Source organism: Pezoporus occidentalis, unplaced genomic scaffold, assembly GCF_034315485.1.
Source record: "Pezoporus occidentalis ecotype Australia unplaced genomic scaffold, CSIRO_AGI_Poc_V1 ctg10, whole genome shotgun sequence".
Taxonomy (NCBI): Eukaryota; Metazoa; Chordata; class Aves; order Psittaciformes; family Psittacidae; genus Pezoporus; species Pezoporus occidentalis.
The window spans coordinates 6,037,933-6,057,806 of record NW_026912779.1 but is presented as its reverse complement, the minus strand read 5'-3'; the positions used below and the strand labels follow the sequence as shown (position 1 = coordinate 6,057,806).

The 19,874-nt window shown below is 50.1% G+C and overlaps 1 protein-coding gene across 1 annotated transcript; it reads right to left on the bottom strand.

Moving 5' to 3' along the window:
* Window positions 1–6,174: 6,174 nt before the first annotated feature.
* LAMP5 (lysosomal associated membrane protein family member 5) lies at window positions 6,175–16,385 on the bottom strand. The gene is made up of 6 exons (XM_062610361.1): window positions 15,996–16,385; window positions 15,569–15,741; window positions 15,244–15,375; window positions 15,053–15,158; window positions 13,493–13,681; window positions 6,175–7,321 (listed from the first exon to the last, which is right to left on the bottom strand). The coding sequence occupies exons 1-6, from the start codon at window positions 16,033–16,035 to the stop codon at window positions 7,143–7,145; spliced, it is 819 nt and encodes a 272-aa protein (XP_062466345.1). The 5' UTR covers window positions 16,036–16,385; the 3' UTR covers window positions 6,175–7,142.
* Between the last annotated feature and the right edge of the window lie 3,489 nt (window positions 16,386–19,874).

Here is a 19,874-nt window from a genome sequence, read left to right as displayed (position 1 = left end):
TTGCACATTGGAAAAAGACACTAAAGAAACCACGTTTGGCTCCTGCTCCCCGCACCCAGCACCCACCACAAAGCAGCACCCACCACAGAGCAGCACCCACCACAGAGCAGCACCCACCACGCTCCGGGTGTTTCTGTTTCGTAGTCTTGACAACTCAGGAAAAGAGGCTGCAGCAGGCAGGGCAGTGCCGTGCTCGAGCAGAGCCACTGAGGTCAGCTTTTTTAACCATCTTTGAATACAACGGGGTGGGGGGGGGGTTCTTCAGTATTCAGCACATTTTAGGCTGTGCAAGGGAAGAATTTTCTGCAACTTTCTTACCATGAGGTACTTTCAGCGGTGTCCCTGGAGTTTACTGGGAGTTTTGTTGATTTCAAAGGGGTTTTTTGGGAACACCAGTGACTGGTGAGACAAATGCACACGCAAGTTCAATAAATGAATGAATAAAGCCTTCATTTGCAGTGTGGGGTTTTTTTCCCTCCCGTGCCTTGCTGCTGGCTGCTCGATTTGACTCAGTCACACAGTACTGGATCAAGTAAGTAAGAAGAAACCGAGAGGGTTTGTGTCTGTATATGGGATATACACACACACACACACATATATGTAAGTATATATGTAGTGATTTATAGAGTTGCCTCAGTGATGTTGAAGTGGCAGTGGTCATGTCTGCATTGGAAGAGTCACTCGTGCCCCCTTGGTGCTCGTCCTTTCCTCCTGGGTGGGGAGTTGCTGAGACAATCCAGCCTCAGTGTTGGTCACAGGGGCTGAGCTCCAGAACCGTGAGGGCTTGGGGTTGGGAAAGCCGCTGGATCTGAAACGGAGCCTGTGCCCATCTGCCAGCCATGGGAAGCTGATGGTCAGGAGTCAGGGGCTGTATGGGTGCAAGAATATGGGTTGGTTTGTGCTTCTTGTTTGTGTGTGTTAGCTGAAGGTGTTTGAGAGTGAAGTGCTGCCATCCAGATAAAATATTCCAAATTAAGAAGGCAGGAATGAGGCCTTGAATAGAGAAATCTCAGTGTCAGTAACTGATGGCACACTCACTGCATACAGAATTAGAGAATAGTTAGGGCTGGAAAGGACCTTGAGATCATCCAGTTCATGGCATGCCATGGGCAGGGACACCTCACACTAAACCATCTCACCCAAGGCTCTGTCCAGCCTGGCCCTGAACACCACCAGGGATGGAGCATTCACAACTTCCCTGGGCAACCCATTCCAGTGCCTCACCACCCTCACAGGAAAGAATTTCCTCCTTATATCCAATCTAAACTTCCCCTGTTTAAGTTTTAACCCGTTACCCCTTGTCCTGTCACTCCAGTCCCTAATGAAGAGTCCCTCCCCAGCATCCCCATAGGCCCCCTTCAGATACTGGAAGGCTGCTATGAGGTCTCCACGCAGCCTTCTCTTCTCCAGGCTGAACAGCTCCAACTTCCTCAGCCTGTCTTCATACAGGAGGTGCTCCAGTCCCCTGATCATCCTTGTGGCCTCCTCTGGACTTGTTCCAACAGTTCCATGTCCTTTTTATGTTGAGGACACCAGAACTGCACACAATGCTCCAGGTGAGGTCTCTTGATGATCTTAAGGTCCTTTCCAGCCCAAACCATCCTGTGATTCTATGATAGAGCCCTTCAAGAGCCCCCAGCCACACACACAGGCATACACACACTCCTACATTAGAAAAACCCCATCGTGGTCAGTCATACAGTACAGACAACCTCGAGCTGCGACTGATGCACCCATACAGCTCTGTACGTGATTGACTGATGTACTCCACAAAGACCAAACCTGCTGAAACATTCCCACCTTCCCTAAATAATCCCCTTCCTTTCTTTTTGCCTCACCATTCAGCTCTCGTGCCAGCCGAGCCCATTCCTCCCAGGCTCCCCCATAGCATCAGGCAGGTAATGAATTTACTCAGTTACTCTCATGAGCATCTTCAAGTCTTATAAATGAGGTTCTGTATTCATTTTGGCTGCTGACATCAGTAAATGTTCCAAAGTACATCAGTTATCACTCAAAAACCTCCCTAGAAATGCTCAACTTCGGCTGTTTCACCCACAGCCCTTCAAATAAAGCCAGGAATAACCACGGCCTGTTCCCTTGGGCTGCACCCTCTGCAAAATTCCTCCTTGGGTAACCTCTGTAGCATCTTCCCAGGTCTTGTCCACGGCTCCGGAGTCCTTATCCTGGCCCCTGTGGTGTCCACACTGCAGAAGGTGTTTCCTCCATCACTGTCACCTTGCGGGCTGCAAACCTTACCCTGGCTGGGTGTCTCAGCAGGAAAATACACCCCATAGTTGTAGGGTTTTAGATGGCAGAGTTGGGAGGACCCATTCACCCAGAAGACATCACCTGCTGCAAGGGCAGGGGCCAAGCTAAATGTGCGTCCAGTCACTCCAAGGCATTTATTCCTGCCTGTCACTAAGGAATGGTGCCTTTTCCTGAGGTCACCTGTTAGAACAGTATCCATACCCATTAGAACAGTATCCATACCCATTAGAACAGTATCCATACCCATTAGAGCAGTATCCATACCCGTTAGAACAGTATCCATACCCATTAGAACAGTATCCATACCCGTTAGAACAGTATCCATACCCATTAGAACAGTATCCATACCCATTAGAACAGTATCCATATCCATTAGAACAGTATCCATATCCATTAGAGCAGTATCCATACCCGTTAGAACAGTATCCATACCCATTAGAACAGTATCCATACCCATTAGAACAGTATCCATACCCCTTAGAACAGTATCCATACCCGTTAGAACAGTATCCATACCCCTTAGAACAGTATCCATACCCGTTAGAACAGTATCCATACCCCTTAGAACAGTATCCATACCCATTAGAACAGTATCTATACCCATTAGAACAGTATCCATACCCATTAGAACAGTATCCATACCCATTAGAACAATGGCCATATCCTGGCAGCAGAGGCTGAGGGACTGGCGACACAACTCCTTGGCAATACATCAATAATTGATAACTGAGGTTCTAACCATAAGGACTGTGTAAGTCATTAGCAGCTGCTTCAGGAAGTGCTTAATTGTTACAGGCCCTGATAGGACTCAGTGATAAGTTTCTTGTATTTATCCACCTTCTACTGATGTGCTCATAAACACCTACAAAGCAAAGAGCTCCAGCCTGCAGCCTGCTCATAGTGCCTCATCGATGAATAGAAGGTAAACACAAACTGACAATGGACATTAAATTAAATGGAAGTGCTGCCATCCTTAACCTGCAGCTGGAGTTTGATGGGAAGGAGGGAAGTCGAACGGGGGCTTTCTCTTCCCAATAGTTTCTCAAAAGTAGGGTTGGAAAGCTTAAATTGCTGGAAAACTCAGCTCAAATCCAGTAAAGAATGGTTAGCAAAAGCATGGGAAGTATTAGAAGATTCAAGGGGATTCTTTCAACATCTTGAATAACTTCTTTAGACAAGATACATCAGTCTGGGGCTCAATGCAAACTGACACTGAGCTGAAATCACAGTTCCTTTTTCCTTTCTTCCCCCCAGAAAAAGAGGAAAAGCCTTTCAGTCCAACAAGAAATTACTTCCTATGTTAATTCAGAAACCCAATACATTCACTACTACCACACAACTCTGCTCCCAACAGCTCACACACATTTGGTCCCTGAAGGTGAAGCCGAGCGCGACCTCAGGGGTGTGAACAACACCCAAAGGTCTGAAGGTGAATGGGTGTAGAGCTACAAGAGCTGTTGGGGTTGTCCTCTTGTCAGAGGGCCAGTGCCGCTGCTTCAGTGCACTGACCAGTGCTTGAGCAATGGGAGCAGTCAAGGACAGCTTCCTATGAGCAGTGTGGACTGGGTTTTCCTTGGCTGCCCAGACAGGGTCACTGCAGGTTGAACTGAAATTTACCTGCAAAGTGAACCATAAATCAGCATTTTTCCATCTCAAATATGTGTAGATGACTGAGAGCATCTCCCCATTACAACAGGCACCTCTTGCTCTCTGTCTGCAAACACGGAAGCCACAACATGACCTACAAGGGGCTAAAACCCACCAGCAGCTTTACTTGAACAACAGACTCCCAACTGCTCCAAAACCCAGCCTGGAGATAACATTCAGCCAGCAGCTTCATCCACCTGCTAAGACCAACATTAAGGCAGCTAAGCCAAGCCTCAGGTTCTGCTGCCTCCAAACAGCCCCATGTAAACCCGGAAGCTACAGTTCATTCACAAGTCGCCCCTCAAAGTGCTGCATGGGTGCAGAGCAATGGGTTTCCCACCTCCCACTCTGGTTTTGGTTTGAGAAGCATCTGTCAACCCCTCACTGGTTATAGATGATCTTTCCTGCATCCAAACCCACCCTGCAAAGCAAGTATGATTGCTGTGGGGTATCAGAAGCTGCAGTGCAAATGGATTGGCACCGAGCATTGTGCAAGGAGCCATCGCACAAGGGAAAGCAGGAGGCCAAAAGGAAGGCTGTATAGCTTGGAACAGTTGGTGTTTCCCCTGCCTCTGCACTGGCCCCAGTGCAAGGCGGGATGCACCCTGGGGTCATGGAAAGCAGCAGAGACAAGTTTACTGCCGGTACCATCACCCCTTCATTGGGTTAAAAACCGGGGACATCAAAAATCAGTGCTGCCACGTGCATTGCCTTAGCTCGGTAAAGCTTCTGCTAAAGGCAGGTGGAAGGGCAGAATCCCTTTTGCCACGTCACCCAATTGAAGGCTCAATATCCAAGTGGGTACGTGACTAACCCAAGTTTTGTGAGGGGAAAAGAAAAGCGAATTAAGAGGGATAGGTGCTGATGAATGTGGAGAGGGGAAGGGAAAAGAAGCCCTAATGGGCTCTCCTAGAGAAAGAGAGGGCATAGGGGAAAACCAGGAACATCTTCCTAGTTTCCAGCCACAAAGTCCTGCTCTTCCCCTGTGTTTCCCAGACCATGTCCCAGCCCTTTTACATCTCTTAATTAGAGATTAATTATACTCAACTGAACCAGCAGGAATTGCTCCTGCTGACACCAAGGACTTGCAGCTCACTGGGAGGAACCCAGCCGGTGGGGACCAAGCTGGGATATCTCCGATTTGGTGCCATTTCCATCCATATCCCACCAGCGTGTCCTGCCCCACCACTGCAGACCTGCTCCACCACCCCATCCCCATGGATTGCTCCTGCAGCTGCCTTGCCAACACGTGCTCTGCAGAGCACAAATGACCATGGACGCTTCGGCATCTGCACATCAGCCGTTTGCTTCCTTTTTGATGTTATTTTGGGGGGTGATGTCAAATACAGGAGCAGATGTTCCAGGCTGATGGATGCTGGCTGGGAGAGCCTTCCTGGCTGGAGGGCAGGCAAGAGCAAGGCAGGACAAGATGATAACTGTGACCCCTTCTCTATTAAGGATGAACCTTTAATCCTTTTACCCACCCTCCTGCTACCGGTCGCTTCTTCTGGTGGTCTCTAAAAGAACCTTTTCTTCTTTCTGCTTTCTAAATAACAACCAGCTCATTGTGGGCACTGGCACTTGCTCAGCCCAGCTGACTGGGGTTTTAAAAGGGCAAAGCCATAACCATCAGGAGCACAATAATTTTGCTTCTTGCATCCAAATGAGAAAACAAAAACCTGAGCATAACACAGAAATGAGACAAGACTAAAGGAAGGCTCCTGTTGCATTCACCTTCATCAAACCCCCATAAATTCTGGAGGAGGCTGCAGCATTAAAAAGCAGTTAAATTCTCCTCTTGCATCTCTCAACACTGAGATTGCTGTTTTTCTTTGCTCTTTACCCTGTTTCAAGCTGAAGGAGGATGCTCTGTATGAGTCCCCATCTGGATCAAATCAGCTCAAGAACAAGAAGGTATCTTCCACACCTTAAACTTAACACCAGGTGTGGACTAACTCTTGCTGCAGTAATACTGGAGCCAAGGGGAGTCAAAGGGTTCAGCAGGAACTGGATGGGACCAGTGTGAGACACACCAATACCCACAGAACGCATGAGAAAGGAACAGCCGAGAGGTGAGGAGAACACTGGAAATAACCAACAAATCACAGACTACTGAAGCACCGCCACCTCTACACCAAACCCCCTGCTAGAGTCAACCCTACATTCCACATCCATTCAGATGATGTATTTTTGCACCGATTCCATAGATACCATGGAGTCAGTAACAAGCATGGCGTCAGTTCAGAATAAGAAGGCAAATCAAGTATCACGTATGTACATGTTTTAATTCATTTTAAAAATCATCTACATTTAAGGATAGATTTCAAGGGTTCCCTTTTATTTCTGTTCCCGTTACATTAGATTATACCTGAATAATCTGCATAGTAACTGTAACATCTCTGGTTTAATCTTGTTTCGCTGTGAAAACCCCGGTTGCAGGTAGCAATGTAACATCTCAACCACAATCACAATACGTGCAAGGATGCCCAGCCAGAAGCAGTTCCCGGTTGACTCGCAGCAGCACGGCACTTGATAACTTGTGTTTCAATACTTGATTGCTATTTTCAAGGTTAGTTCAGATGTGGCTCAAGAAGCAAAACCAAACGTTCTTCGCTCGGCGTCAAGCTCCTCAGCTGGAGTTACTGCACTCGATACCAGCCTGAGGTTCTGGCCTTTATTGTCTTCAAAGCACACCCATGTTGCCTTCATGCTCTCCTTAACATGAGTGCAAACGCCAGGAGTGTGGTTTGAGGGCTTTCATTAGAGGACCTTAATGAAGCCTGTGCAGTGGCTCTATCCCCAGCCCTGCTCCATGCACAGACGTGAACAGAAGGCTGAACACTGCCAAGAGCAGCGGTGGGGAGGGACGAGCCTCTTGAGAAGGGGGAAAATAAATAAAGGAAAAGAAAGAAGCAATAGCTTTGCCCCCAGTGTTAGACTTGGACACGTGAAGCGGTTCTGTCTCCAGATGATCAGCCCAGCTGCTTAAGAAGGTATTCATACCACCTACTGACACAGACTCCTAGTACCAGCTGCTCCGAGTTTCCTTACAGAGACAGCAGTGTTGCTGCACTGGCTATATTAAATCCCTTTGTTTCTCCAGGGAATCCCCCCCATCAGGTGTTGTGAATACCGTCTCTTGCCCCCCATAACCTTTCCTCACCCATAATAAAAAGTGCTTTTGCTTTTTCTACCTGATAAATACTTGGGCTGCTCAGTCCTGTCCCCTATCCCATGTGCTTGTACTGAGATCTGTCCCGAGGGATTTGCACTTGGTTGGCTGTCAGCTTGTGGTGGATGTGGTAAACGCAGAGGGTGATCACGATCACCAAGCCCAGAATCAGGCCCAGAATCAGAGGCAGGGTTTCTTCTAACTGCTCCCTCTGGTCCACCGGGCACTTGTGTTCTGCAGAGAGAGGAAAAAGAAAGAGACAAAGAGAGAAATGAATGAGACATTTGCACATCTGGACTCCTGCTGCGGTAATGAACCGGCTTCTCTGGAGTCACAGCTCCACACCAGGGGTCCCTGTGCAGCAAAACCAGCCCAGCAGCACGGAGAGACAGCAACTGCCATCGGAGTCCCAGGGAGAAGATCAATTGCTTTGGAGGAAAGTGAAATCACAGTCACAGCGTGGGGTTTGGAGGGAGAGCTAACATCCATCAAGCCAGCCAAGGCGAGGGGAAAACACACTTCACACCCGTAAGCTCCTCCTCAGGCCTCTCTGGTACACCAGCACAGCAACGGCCTTGCTGGGAATGGGACAATGAGAGTATAAGTTTCCTGAGTGCAGCTGTAGGTTTGCTTTCATTATCAAGTTATGGAGTCTACAAGTGTTGTATCACAAGGTACATCTCTAAGTCTTTAATCCTGCATCAGGCTTACTCTGCTCACGGTTAAAAGATTCTTCCCCTTCATCTGCAAGTTGACCAAGATCCAACAGCATCTTCCCACCTCCCTGCAAGCTCTCCACGGGGAGTTTACCAGCACTGGCAGAGCACAGCATCCTGGCACCTCATGGCTGCTTGTCAGACATGGCAGAGGATGTGCAGAAGCAACATGAGCCTCCCCTGTGTTTTTCTAATAAACAGTCCAAGAAACCACTAGAGCACAGCAATAACCAGCTACAACGGGAAAACCCTTTTCTATTTAGCTTGCAGAGGCCACCAAGGTTACACTATGCTGGTAATCCTGGTTCAGCTCCCTTCCACTTCCAGAGTCTACCACAGGCCTGAATGACAGGACCATGATTTACTGCTTTCCCCAGGGACCGGTGCTGATCTGTTCTGATGGGCAGGCAGAGCCGATGCTGCCGAGATGGGGCTGCCAGGCCAAAAGGAAGGAAACAGAACTTTGGGGAAAAAGAAAGAGGTCAAAAAGGTGATGGGTTCGGGAGGGACAATGCTCTGGGCCTGGATCATCCCCTTCATAGAACTGTGCTGAAAACAATAAAACCAGTGATTACTTTCCAAAACAACAGTGGGGGGAAAGAAAGGCTGCATGTCAGATGAGACACAAAGGGCACCGCTGATTCCTCCATCACGAAAGACAATCCAGATGGGATCCCCAGGCAGCCGATTGCGAGACACAGAGATGTGTGATAACCATGAGTGGCAAATGCTCTGCAAACCTAACGGCATGTGGCAGAGAGCAAGAAAAACCCAGAGTCCCCCCTTAGCCCTGGCAGGGGGTGACAGCAGGGACCCATCTCCAGTGGTGCCGACACCTCTGGGAGCTCCATTGCCTTCTCCCAAGCACCAGGCTCCCAGCGATGCCATCGGGAAATGCTTCAAGCTGTAAATGAAGTGAAACAAACACAGCCAAAGTGAAATGTAGTCTAACAAAAGAGACGTCCTTTTCGGCTCCAGTTGCTCACTGTTTCACCAGAGCAGTGATTAATCACCAGGACTGTGTTACAGGCGATTCAGCAATGCTGCAATGCAGGGGTTTTCTTTGTTCGTATTAAGGGGAAAGGGGAAAAAATGATATCCTGGTTATTATTTAGCTCCCAAAATTGGTTTTCCAGAGCTTTATCAGATTCTTCCCAGTTCAGGATGCCGCGGCCTGACCAGACTCACAGTGCCAAGGCAGAGGCACAGCAGCAAGTTGGCATTCCCACACTTGACTGGGGGAAAAGCCACACAAGGAGCAGTGCCGCATGGCTGGGGTGCTCTGAACCCCCAACCCCACATACTGGTACAAAGCAGCACCCTTCCTATGGGAAGGATCCATGCCAGAGGAGCTCCTGTGCATTCACCATGCGGCTGCAGGCAGCCCGATGGACTGAGGTGTGCTGATGTGCCCATCAGCAGAGTTCCAGTCCAGCCGCTGCAGTCTCCTCCTGTGGGCGCTGATTTCTGCTTTCAAAGCAGCTCAGCTTAAACCCCACAGAAAACTGAAACAAGGCTGCTGCAACCCCGGCTGAGGGCACCCCCCTGTGCTCACACACGACAGGTTTACCCTGTGCCTCTCCTTGCACAAGAACGATGCTGCACTGCAGGAGAATGGGGTGAACACAGGGTCCTGCAGCCGGTGAAGGCGGGGAAGCTGAAAGCCCCAGTGCTGCACTGCAGAGGACTGACCCAATGCTAAAGCACCTGCTTGCAACACTGGAATCCCCAGTTACTGCAAAGCAAAGTGGCTGCAGAGCATGACATGCACCAATGGACACGGCCAAAGCTCTGGTGCCCACAGAAAGCCACGGCTGTATTGAAGTCCCTGAGTCACAACTCAAAAAGGTGTCAATTCCTGCAAGCAGCCAAGGCAGACAGTTCTTTATCCTGACACTTTATAAAGAGGATTAAAAGCAAAAGCCAACAGGAAGAAGAGAAAGCAAAAGCGGCAGCACACCCACAGACAGAGATGCTCTCCCCAGCTGGAGCCAGCAGCACCTCCCTGGGCAGAAAGTGCCTCGTAACCTCATAGAGCAGCCACCTCCTGCCTTACCAACACCTTCTCTCCACCAGACACATCCATTTCCCTTTTTGGAGCAGAGCCCCAAAGTCAGGGCTCTTCTGGTGAGCATAGAATGGGAATGGAAGCACAGGCAAGTGCTAAGCACAAACATCTGCAGCAGAACTAAGGCTCTCCACATGCTGACGTTAGGAGGATGAATTTTGTATTTTAACATTAAAACACATCATTTTTCAGCAAATAAAAATACTTTCACGCTTATAACACCTGTTAAAATAGCATTTTTCACCCCAAAAGTTCAAAGCATTGTGTAGGCGCTGAGGTCCACTACATTGTGGGGAGGCAGCAAAGGGAAATGCCAAGGAGGAGTAGGAGGGGAAAAGGGTTTGCATAAAGCCCCAGCAGACACAGACTCAAGCCCATCAAGCATGGTGTGGGCAGATTGGCTGGTTGATGCACAACAAATGACACACCACCTCATTGGGAATGGCTCTGCGTTTTAAATCAATGCCTTCTGTGGGAAAACAGCCCTTTCCATCCAATCTCCCTCAGTAGTTTGCTTCAGGTCCCAGGGATCTCAGCATTTCCCAGTCACTGGATTTACCCTCCATCCAGGAAAGCAAAAAGGTCTCCGGCAATTCTAAACTATCTGAGAAGTTTAGGTGATGCCGGGAGTTTTGCTGCATCCCAAACCTGGTGGGGTCACCCCACAGCCCCAATCCCTGCCCTATCAAACAAAGACCTCGGGCAGATACAAAGGAGACATTTAGGTACGTTCCCCATTGTTCTTTTGTGCTGTGCTTCCTCCAGCACCCGCAGCACCCAGGCTCACGTACCACCACGGTTTCTATGGCGAGTGCTCATCCAGTTCAGTACTAGGCTACACAACCACCTCACAGACCCATTTTCCTGTTTCAGCATCCCTCTGCAGAACAAATAACAGCACAGCAAGAAAATCAGCGGTTTCCCGCAGTCAGGACCACGAGCCTGAGGGGCATTGCAAGGGGCTGTTGGAAGGGATGGGAAAGCAGAGCTCAGCTGTGTCTGGCATCACTGGGTGGATTTTTGAGGTTTTGAGAGAGGTGTTTATAGGTGATTTAGCTTAAAAAACCCTAAATGAATGAGAAATAGAATGGGTGCTTTTGAAAACGTGGCTGCCCACCTTGGAGACAGGAACTACTTGGTGCCAAGGACCCTTGAGAAAACGTGGCCCCTGTTTGGGATGGCTCAGAGGGACATGATCCCAGGATCCTGATTCCTAATTCTTGTCTTTGTATCCCTTTGTATTTTGTGTTATTTTGATATGCTCATCGTTTCTGTGGGGCTCTTTTGCCAGTTTAAAACGTTCTCCTCGCATCCTCTTGACCCACCTCTTTTTTTACTGATCTTTTAATATGAAAAGTGTACAAACATTTTCCCTATTAAAAAATGCAATTTCTTAAGCTCTGAATGAAAAATAATCCCAACATTCTGCTGCTTCTGTATGGAAAAAGGTAAATATTATATATATACTTTATATATATGTATATATTTTTGAGGGTTGAAAGCAGTGCCTTCAGAAAGTGGATTAACCTAGTATGCAAGTTTAAGCATTCAGAAAAATCAAAGTAATCCAATCACTCCCTACAAGGTTTTCAATCTATCCCAGATAGAACAGCGTCAGGACTAATGATAAACCCTTTCCCCCCCATTTCTTGGTTGCAAAAGGACTCTGTCCCTCCTGCTTTGCAGTGATTCTTCTGCTCAAGCAGGTCCCTCTCTCTATTCTAAACTGTTTTAAAGTGTTCCGTGGCTTGTTCATAATTAATAGGAATTTTACCTAATGGGGAATTAACGAACCAAAAAGGAGACTGCTAATTACTGTAATTTAAGATTGGCAGCGTTTCCAGGACCCCACAAAGGATCATGTTTTGCCATGCGTGTGCCAAGGACACGCGGGTCTGCAGGACTGGTGGGGAGCAGCGGCAGAGCCCCTCTTGAGGCTTCATTGATAAAGGGCCTCTCGTGCATCTCAAACCATCCTCTCCCGGTGCTCTTTGCTGTTTAACTTCCAGGGCAATTCCACAAAAAGAACTGGATAACGAGCAATAACAAAAATCGAGAGCTTGACAAAGAGAGAAACCTGGCTTTCCTCACGAGGAGGAATTCCCCACACATTGGAACTGCTAAACCCACCAGGATCTCTGTGTGTCCTGGAAGAAAAAAAACACAGACAAAAAAAAACCCAAACCTACAATAAAGGAAGGAAAAGAAAGGAATTACTACTTGATATGAAAGCGCATGGCATGAACGGCAGGTGAGCCCTCAGACTTGACAAGTTTGGCATCACGGAGACACAGCAGCTAAAACCGAGTCCAGACTTGTGTGTTTTAAATATGCTTGTCTCATATTCCAACCAAACCCTGAGTGCAGGAGCCTGGATCCACAGGAGGAGGGAGAGGATGAGGATGTGCCAATGAACAAATACAGACAACTATTAAATTCTACCTTTTTCTCCATGTAGCCTTTGCAAAACGTGGTACTACTTCAATGTGAAACAAACCCAGACCTATTTGTGCCCACGGATAAAACCTACTCTGTACTACACTGCCCTTGCAATGAGTAATTCAGCCACGCAGAGCTCTGGCAGAGCCACTGTATATAATAGCATGTATTTACTACATCAGTTAGGGAGAGAAACGCGAGTCATGAGCGTAAGTGCTCAGCTCTGTAGTCAGTGCTGAGGTTTTATTGTGCTCTAAAAAGAGTTCCCACATGTAAAATAATAAAGCCCCATGTTCTTAATGCTAGGCTCGAAAATAACACCACCGTTTTCCAGCCTGTTATTCAAAGATGTGGCTATGACACATTTTATATGCATCTTGATTCAATAAAGGACTTAATTAGTTTGCTAAGATGGCACTATGAAAAGGGGACTAGTCTCAAAGCCCTAACTCAGGTGAGCAGGTTTGCACTCCCTCATTCAACCTGATGGAAGAGGAGCACCACGGGTTCCTTGGGATAAAGGAAAGCAGAATCTGCAGGAATTCTGCCCCATGGCAGTGTTACTACTGACTTCAGTACTACCCTTTGATGCAAGCAGCACTTGTTAACTCACATTTTCTTCCATCCACAATTAACATTAAAGAACCCCAAGAAGAGGAACAACATCCCATGCCTTTGGTGCTGCACCGAAGTCCCTTTCAGGCTCCCTTCACCCTTGCAAGGCACATTAAATCAAACTGAAGCCAGCAACATGCACCCCAAGTTATTTCCTGCCACCGAAGACCCAAGCTTTCCTTCACATGCAGTGGCCCTACAAGCCCCTCCGAGCTGTACGAAACCTGCTACTTGCTGCAGAGGAGCCACCAAAGCCTTGCAGGGCTCCCCAGGGATCAGGTAGTCCCGGGACTTGCTGGTAATACAGCTACATGAGTCCTTATAGAAGCCAACGTACATGCAACAGCCCGTGTTCTGACCAAATAGCAGCCTGTAAAGGCTTTTAGGGGGACTACAAAAGCAGAGAACGGGTTGGAGAGACTGCAGGGAGCACTGACAAACCCACTGGGAGGAGGAGAAGATGCTCTGATAAAGGTGGGACCCAAATTCCTTCAGTCCATTGCAACACCTCCAAAGACCATGGCAGCATCTGAGGAATGCAGGACATACCTTCACCCTGCACCTTACCTTCACTGAAGACAAAGTCCGCGGTGATATCGAAGGGCTGGAGGCGCACTTCCGACAGCAAGAGCTGCACAGACTTCTGGTGGTCACTGGAGATGAGGGAGATGGTCTGCTGTGCCTGGCACTCGTAGGACTTCCCAGCTGGGGTGACCAGGGCAGAGAGCCGTTGCGAGCTGGCTGTGTGCTTCCCGGCTGACCAAGGGGCAGAAGGAGCAGTGGTCAGGTCCTGTCTCTGGGGGACCGGTGTCACTCCATTATCACAGCCCGCAACTCAAACGCAAGGGCACGCAGAGGGGTGCAATGCGGCGGCCGCACGCTCCACTGCTCCTAAAGCAGCGTTTTCTGCTCCTGAAGCAGTGCTTTCTGTGTGACACCCCCCATAACCAAAGCAGATCCTGCACTGGGGTTGCCTGCCCGCAAGCAAGAATGGATGGCTGTGGTGTGCAGTCCTGCTGCTGCTAGATGTGCTCCTTTCACAGGACTTGAAGTCAAAGGAATGGTTTCTATTGATGCATATGCAGGTTTCAGGCTTGGAGTGCGCTTGCACTCCTTACGTTTGGGAAACAGCACTTCCTGCAGCTGTACTTGGGCTCTGAATACAGGTGGGAAGGAGCAGTGCAATTTGGGGACCTCACTGCAAAGCAAAACAGGCCATCGTGCCTTTCCTGAAATACAACATCACCATTTCGCCCAAGTATTGATTGTGAGGAAATATTTTCCTTATCACATCAAGCCTGTTTCATAAACAAGGGCTGAATGCGGCTTGGTAAGGGAATGAGGGATGCCTTCCGCCTCCCCCTCTTCCACAGCCCTTTGTTCCCCTCCAGCAGCACAGAAAGACCATCAGCGTTTTGCATTTGCAGAGGCTGATGAGGCATGGCCACCACCGTGTTCTGGGGACAGAAACATCAGAAACACCAGTGGGAAAAATAACTGTGCATCCAGAGTGTCTAATGGCACAAACTCTTAACGCACCACACACTGGAGTTGGGAAAGCTTGAGGAAGAACGACTTGAAAATTGCAATTTTCAATACAAGACAACTCATTTCTGAGCAGAAATGAAGTAAAACCTAAATGAAAGCCAAAAGAAAGGAAACCCATGGAGAAAAAGAGGAGGCTGTTGCGTATAGAGGCATGTAGGTGTATGGATATTTATGTCGATCTCATCGCTACCTTGGGAAACCGCTGCTTTCCCACCTATTCAACCATCATCAGGAGATAAGTAACCTTAAAAAACATCTCCTGCAGGAAAGATGATGAGTTTTCCCTTGATACCCCTGCCCCGCTGCCCATCCCCATGGCCCTGCGTCCCCCTGGGAGGGCCTGGGGCAGCAAACAGGCATAGACTGGGCTCTGCCTCCCACGGCAACCGCGGGCATTAAAAACAAGCAGCAAGAATAAAAAGGGATGACAGAAATTAACAGGCGGTTTAAAACCCGTGCCGGGTCCCGGCTTTGTCAGGCGGGTTTGGAGCTTCTTTCCCCCCTCTTTAACTGCATTTAAGCATCTCTTGCCAGCCCCCGGGACCTGCTCTCAACCCCGTCCCCCCCCGGGGAGCTTACGGGTGACGGCGTCCTTGAAGTAAGTGCGTTCGTTGGTATCGTAGGTGAACTGGATCCGGCTGAGCCTCCAGAAAGCCTCCGGCCCCCGGGACGTGTTGTGCCCCTCCTGCCGAGACAGGGCCGGTCAGGACCCCGGCAATACCGCCCTGCACCCCCAGCCCCCAGGCGTGCGGAATGGGGGAGCCCCGTACCTTCAGAAAGTAGAGTTTGAGGGTGTACGCTTGCTCCAGCCAGGAGATCTCCAGCTCCGACTCGTTCGTGCCACACTTGCCCTTCATCTCGGCGCCCCGCGACAGCGGGATATCGGCTTGTTCCGTGATCAGCTGGAGACGGGGAGCGGGGCTCAGGGGGGCGGCCCCGGTATCCCCCCCGCCCCAGTGAATATCCTCGGAAGGAATAAAGGACTTCCCAAAACTACCGGCGGATCCCCCCTCCCGCTCCTGCCGTGACAACGTGCGGCGGCTGCAGCGCTGCGACCCCGAGCCCCGGCCCCCCATCGGCTCCGACCACACTCACGTCCACGTAGTTGCTGGCCCACACATCGTAGGGAACAATGAACTTGGCGGCGAATTCCGCCATGAGACACGTCGTCCGGTTTTCCCGCACCACGAAAATGTCCTTTTCGGGGTTAGGGGAGAGCCCGGAGAGATTCTCAACTTCTTGCTCGGCAGCCAGGCGAGCCGCGGCCTCTGCGGGCAGAGACAGAGGAGCTCAGGAGCGGGCCCTTTGCCCCGAGCCACTACTGGACCCCTTAACACCCTCCCCGAGCCCTCTGGAGTTGCGACACGGAGTCCCTGTCGCGATAGAGCGGGCAGCGGAGATGGGTCAGCCGGTGGCGGTAAAGCAGTACCGGTGCTATAGCAGCGCCGGGTTTTGTCTCAGTGCCAGCTGCTGCCTCATCGCGACAGGGCTTCGTGTCGCGATTCACCGCTGCGATACTCACGCAAGAGGAAGAGCAGCCCCGGGAGGCGTCCCCCGGCCATCCTCCCTGCTTGGCCCCGGTGTTCCTGCGGCTGGTGCTGCTCCGCCGACAGGGTCCGCTCCGGAGAAAAGAAAGAGGGAGGAAACAGAAATATTAGAGGGGGGAAAAAGGAAGAATAATAATAACAAAATAACCTGGACCACCTCCTTCCTCAGGAGCTGCAAAAGCACTAAAGCACTCTGCTGCGGAGCGGCGGGGAAGAGGGACGGGGAAGAGTGTGGGTGTGCGGAGAGGAGGAGGAGGAGGAAGAGGAGGAGGAGGAGGAGGGAGATGCCGGCGGAGCTGATGAAGGCGCCCACGCCGAGGGACGGGGCGTACGCCGCGGCAGGGCGGGGAGGAGGGATTCCCTCCTCCTCCTCCTCCTCCTCCTCCTCCTGCTTCAGGGGCCCCGCCGACCCCCGCCGAGGGGCTCTCTGGAATCCCCACGGGGATCCCAGCGGAGGGACCCGGGGGACCCCGGTCCAGCCTCGCCGCCCCGAAGTGCCGCTGGAGCGGGGTTGAACGGCGCCGAGCGCCCTCTGCTCCCCCGGGAAGGGCAGGGATGGATCGGGGCTACACTCCGGGGCGAGCCCTACACCGGCCCGGGGCACATGGCATGGCCTTCCCCGGGTCCTGCCATCCTCTTTCGGTGCTGTCCCGCGGGATAGCTGCTATCCCGGGCAACGCCGGGGAGACAAACGGCCGGGTAAACCGGGACAGGCGGGATGGAGGAGGGGTGATCTAGTGCAGCGCCGGCTGCTCACGGAGCGTCAATAATTACGGTGAAGGCGAGCAGCTGCTTCGTGTGTTAATTTAGAAGGAAACGTGCAGCTATTTTTGTGTGGCAAGGTCAGAAGCGAACTCGGCACCCTCCTGCGGACGGCCCTCAGCGCACCTGAGCTCTTCGCGTATTGTGACAGCCTGAAACGTAACCTTAACATAAAAGATACCATCGTGTAGCAAGGGGAGCGGCCCCGACAGCACCGAGGAGGTGCATTAGGACAATACAGGCCGTGCCCATGCGGAGCTTTGTGGGGTGCTCACGGGCGAGCTGTGCCGGGTCTGTCCCTGCGGGCTCGGGGCATGCGGCTTTCAGGCAGCACGGGGATATCAGCAGCGGGCACCCCTTCCCTGCTGGCTATGGGGAGGAGAGGGCAGGGGGAAGCTGCTGCCTGCCCCAATAAAAGGGCAATCCCTTTTATTTCCCATGAAACCGAGGGGATGAAATGACCCCACAACTTATCAGCGAAGGGGTCACCGGGAGGAGCACCGTGCTTACAGCCCCTAGCGCTCCATTGCCCCGGGAGAATGGAGGCACCACCGACAGGATGCGGAATCCCCCGCCTTGCCCCAGGGTTTCACCTTTCCCTTCCACTGGGCGATGCAACGTTAAAATATCTTCTCCTCCTCGGATCGGGAGCTTTTACGGCCCTCCAATGAGCGGCCACCCTCGCCCCGGTAGGAAGAGCATATCCCAGTATTGACAGCGACACCGGTCCCGGGAGCAGCAGGATCAGCAGCCCTACTCCAAGGATGCATTTGTTTTTAATCGAAGGAACAGCAGCTATTCACTGTGTGGTGTTACACGGATTCACTGGCGATTCGCATTTCTAGTTCAGGAAAAGGAGTCTGGAGGAAATGGTCCAGGGTTTTGTGAAGCAAGGTATTCCCAGGTGAGTTTTGATTGCAGGGAACTGCCCCTCCTCTGCCAGAACACACCTGAAGAAAGGGGGGTCTTCCTGGGAAAGAGCTCTTTAGAAATAAAACCAGATACTATGGGAACACATTGATTTTTGCAACTGTTCTGTAGAAATTACTTTCTGCTTGCTGTAAATATTGTATTCCGGCCATTTCCACTCTCTCCTGCTCATGACAAAGTGATTCCTGCCCCAAAATAGAGCCAGACCCGTGTCAACAGTAATACAGGATTAACCTATGACAATAGTTTCAGGGGACTATATAAAGGAGAAAAATACAATCTTCTACATGAGGCTCTTTGCACCAGATAATTTCAGTGGCAATTTCAGGGTCTGGCTTCCTCAGATATTTCACAGTTTTTACCTAGTCTCTATTTCCTCTCCTAGTCCCCTATTTAATTTCCACTTTTTTTTTGAGGTTTCTAGGTATTTTCTAAGCCTCCAAATAAATACGTGATCCTGAGCAGCTACCCCTGCATCCAGCCTGTGCAGAGGGAGCAGCTGGGAAGGAGCATCTGATACCCTGTCAGCCACACAGCACAACAAAAAGCCTTCAGCTTCAGTGACCACCCCTACTTCCAGCCTGCAGAGCTGTGGTTTATCCTGCTCTCCAGGGCAAAAAAGGGAAAAGCCTAAGATTTTCTAACACCAAGAAAGCCCCAAAACATGGACGGATCAGAAAGGTCTCACCTGAGGGAGCCAGTGCAGCCTTATTGGTGATCTGGACCAATTTATGGTCACAGACTGGATCTCCTGCAACCTGTCCTCAGTCCAAGGTGGGGAGACTGCCTGTGTACCTCTTAATGCTGAATCCCCCGGGCAGCAGCAACTCTTACCAGCCTCTTTGCAGGGAGCATGCAGTTTTCCAGCTGAGCAGCTCTGGGATGCATTTGCCACTGGCAGCTGTTTTGCAGGCAGCCTGTGGGTAACAACACATGGAATCTGCAAGGAAATCTGCCCCCGAGGGGTATTTGTGTCTCTGCCAATGTGGTTTGACTGGAGTGGGGTGGAGGTTAAACAGATCCCCATTCTGAAACAGTGAAGCTAATGACCAACCCCCAAATTACTGGGAGTGAAAGAGCATGCTGCCTGTGAGACCAGGGTATCACAACTCTCCCCATCACAGCTGCACTGAATATAGCTGAAGAGATTGAGAGAGGGAGAATCTGCTGCTTCCCTGGATGAAATTTCACTGAAGTGGAATCCATCACCCTGGCAGGGAATGACATTTTAAACTGCTTTAACTCAGTATCAATGTTCAAATTGATTAGCCTATTTCATCTCAATGGAAATTCTCACCTCATTACATTAGCGGCCAAACCTCAAATAATTTTTGCATCAAATACTACTTAAACAGTATTTCAAAATACTTAGCTGACAAAATTCATCACAATTTCAAATTACTGTCTGCATTTTATGCTAAATTGTCAATGGATGAAGTATGTAACAGTTCTGGGAGCTGAGCCTGGAAGCTGAGGCTTCCCAGCTCCGTGGTTTCACAGAAGCACATTTTCTCTCTGACTTGATAAATGTCTTGCTCCTGGCTGAGCAGCAAGCACAGACTCAAAAGGAAGCTGAGGACAGTATTTTCTAGCCTTCCAAACCAGTGTATTCCCTGATGTGTAGGATACTTGCCAAGGAATAAAGACAAGCAGGTTTGATTTTCCTCAGGGAGGATGTGAGCTGCACCCAAAGCCCTCCATTTCCAGTCATTTCTTTAACAGGTAGGGCAGTGGTTAACAGGCTGAGACTTAAGAAAACCAGTAATGTTCAACGCTTCACTATCCAGTTCCCTCCTTATCTGGTGCCACTTGCTTCTCCTGGAATAGGCATCACAAGTTTGTTTCAATCCTGCCTTAAACACCTAAAGACTTGACTGACCTGTCTCAGTTGCATTCTCAAAGTAGTGCTGCTGCAGTGTACTCAGCCTGCTGCATCTCAAGGTAGTGCTGCTATGTTGTACTCCTGTAGTTCTGTGGTGCTGTGAGGACCGACGCTGCACCATTCTTCTGTCACTTAAAAGAAAGGAGACTCCTTTGACTAAATAAACTGTGATAGAAATGTATTTGCACTACGTACATTTTTACAGGATGTACAACCTACTAAATATTTGCCAGTAATAATAACCCCCACCCTCCAATTCACTGCAGGCAAAACTGAAGGG

Excerpts from the sequence above, each read along its gene's own strand:
- LAMP5 (XM_062610361.1), bottom strand. The coding sequence starts at position 16,035 with ATGGCCGGGGGACGCCTCCCGGGGCTGCTCTTCCTCTTGC. Across the intron at positions 15,376-15,568 it reads GGGCCAGCAACTACGTGGAC|CTGATCACGGAACAAGCCGA; the intron begins GTGAGTGTGGTC and ends CCCCGTCTCCAG. Across the intron at positions 13,682-15,052 it reads CTTCAAGGACGCCGTCACCC|CCGGGAAGCACACAGCCAGC; the intron begins GTAAGCTCCCCG and ends CCCCTTGGTCAG.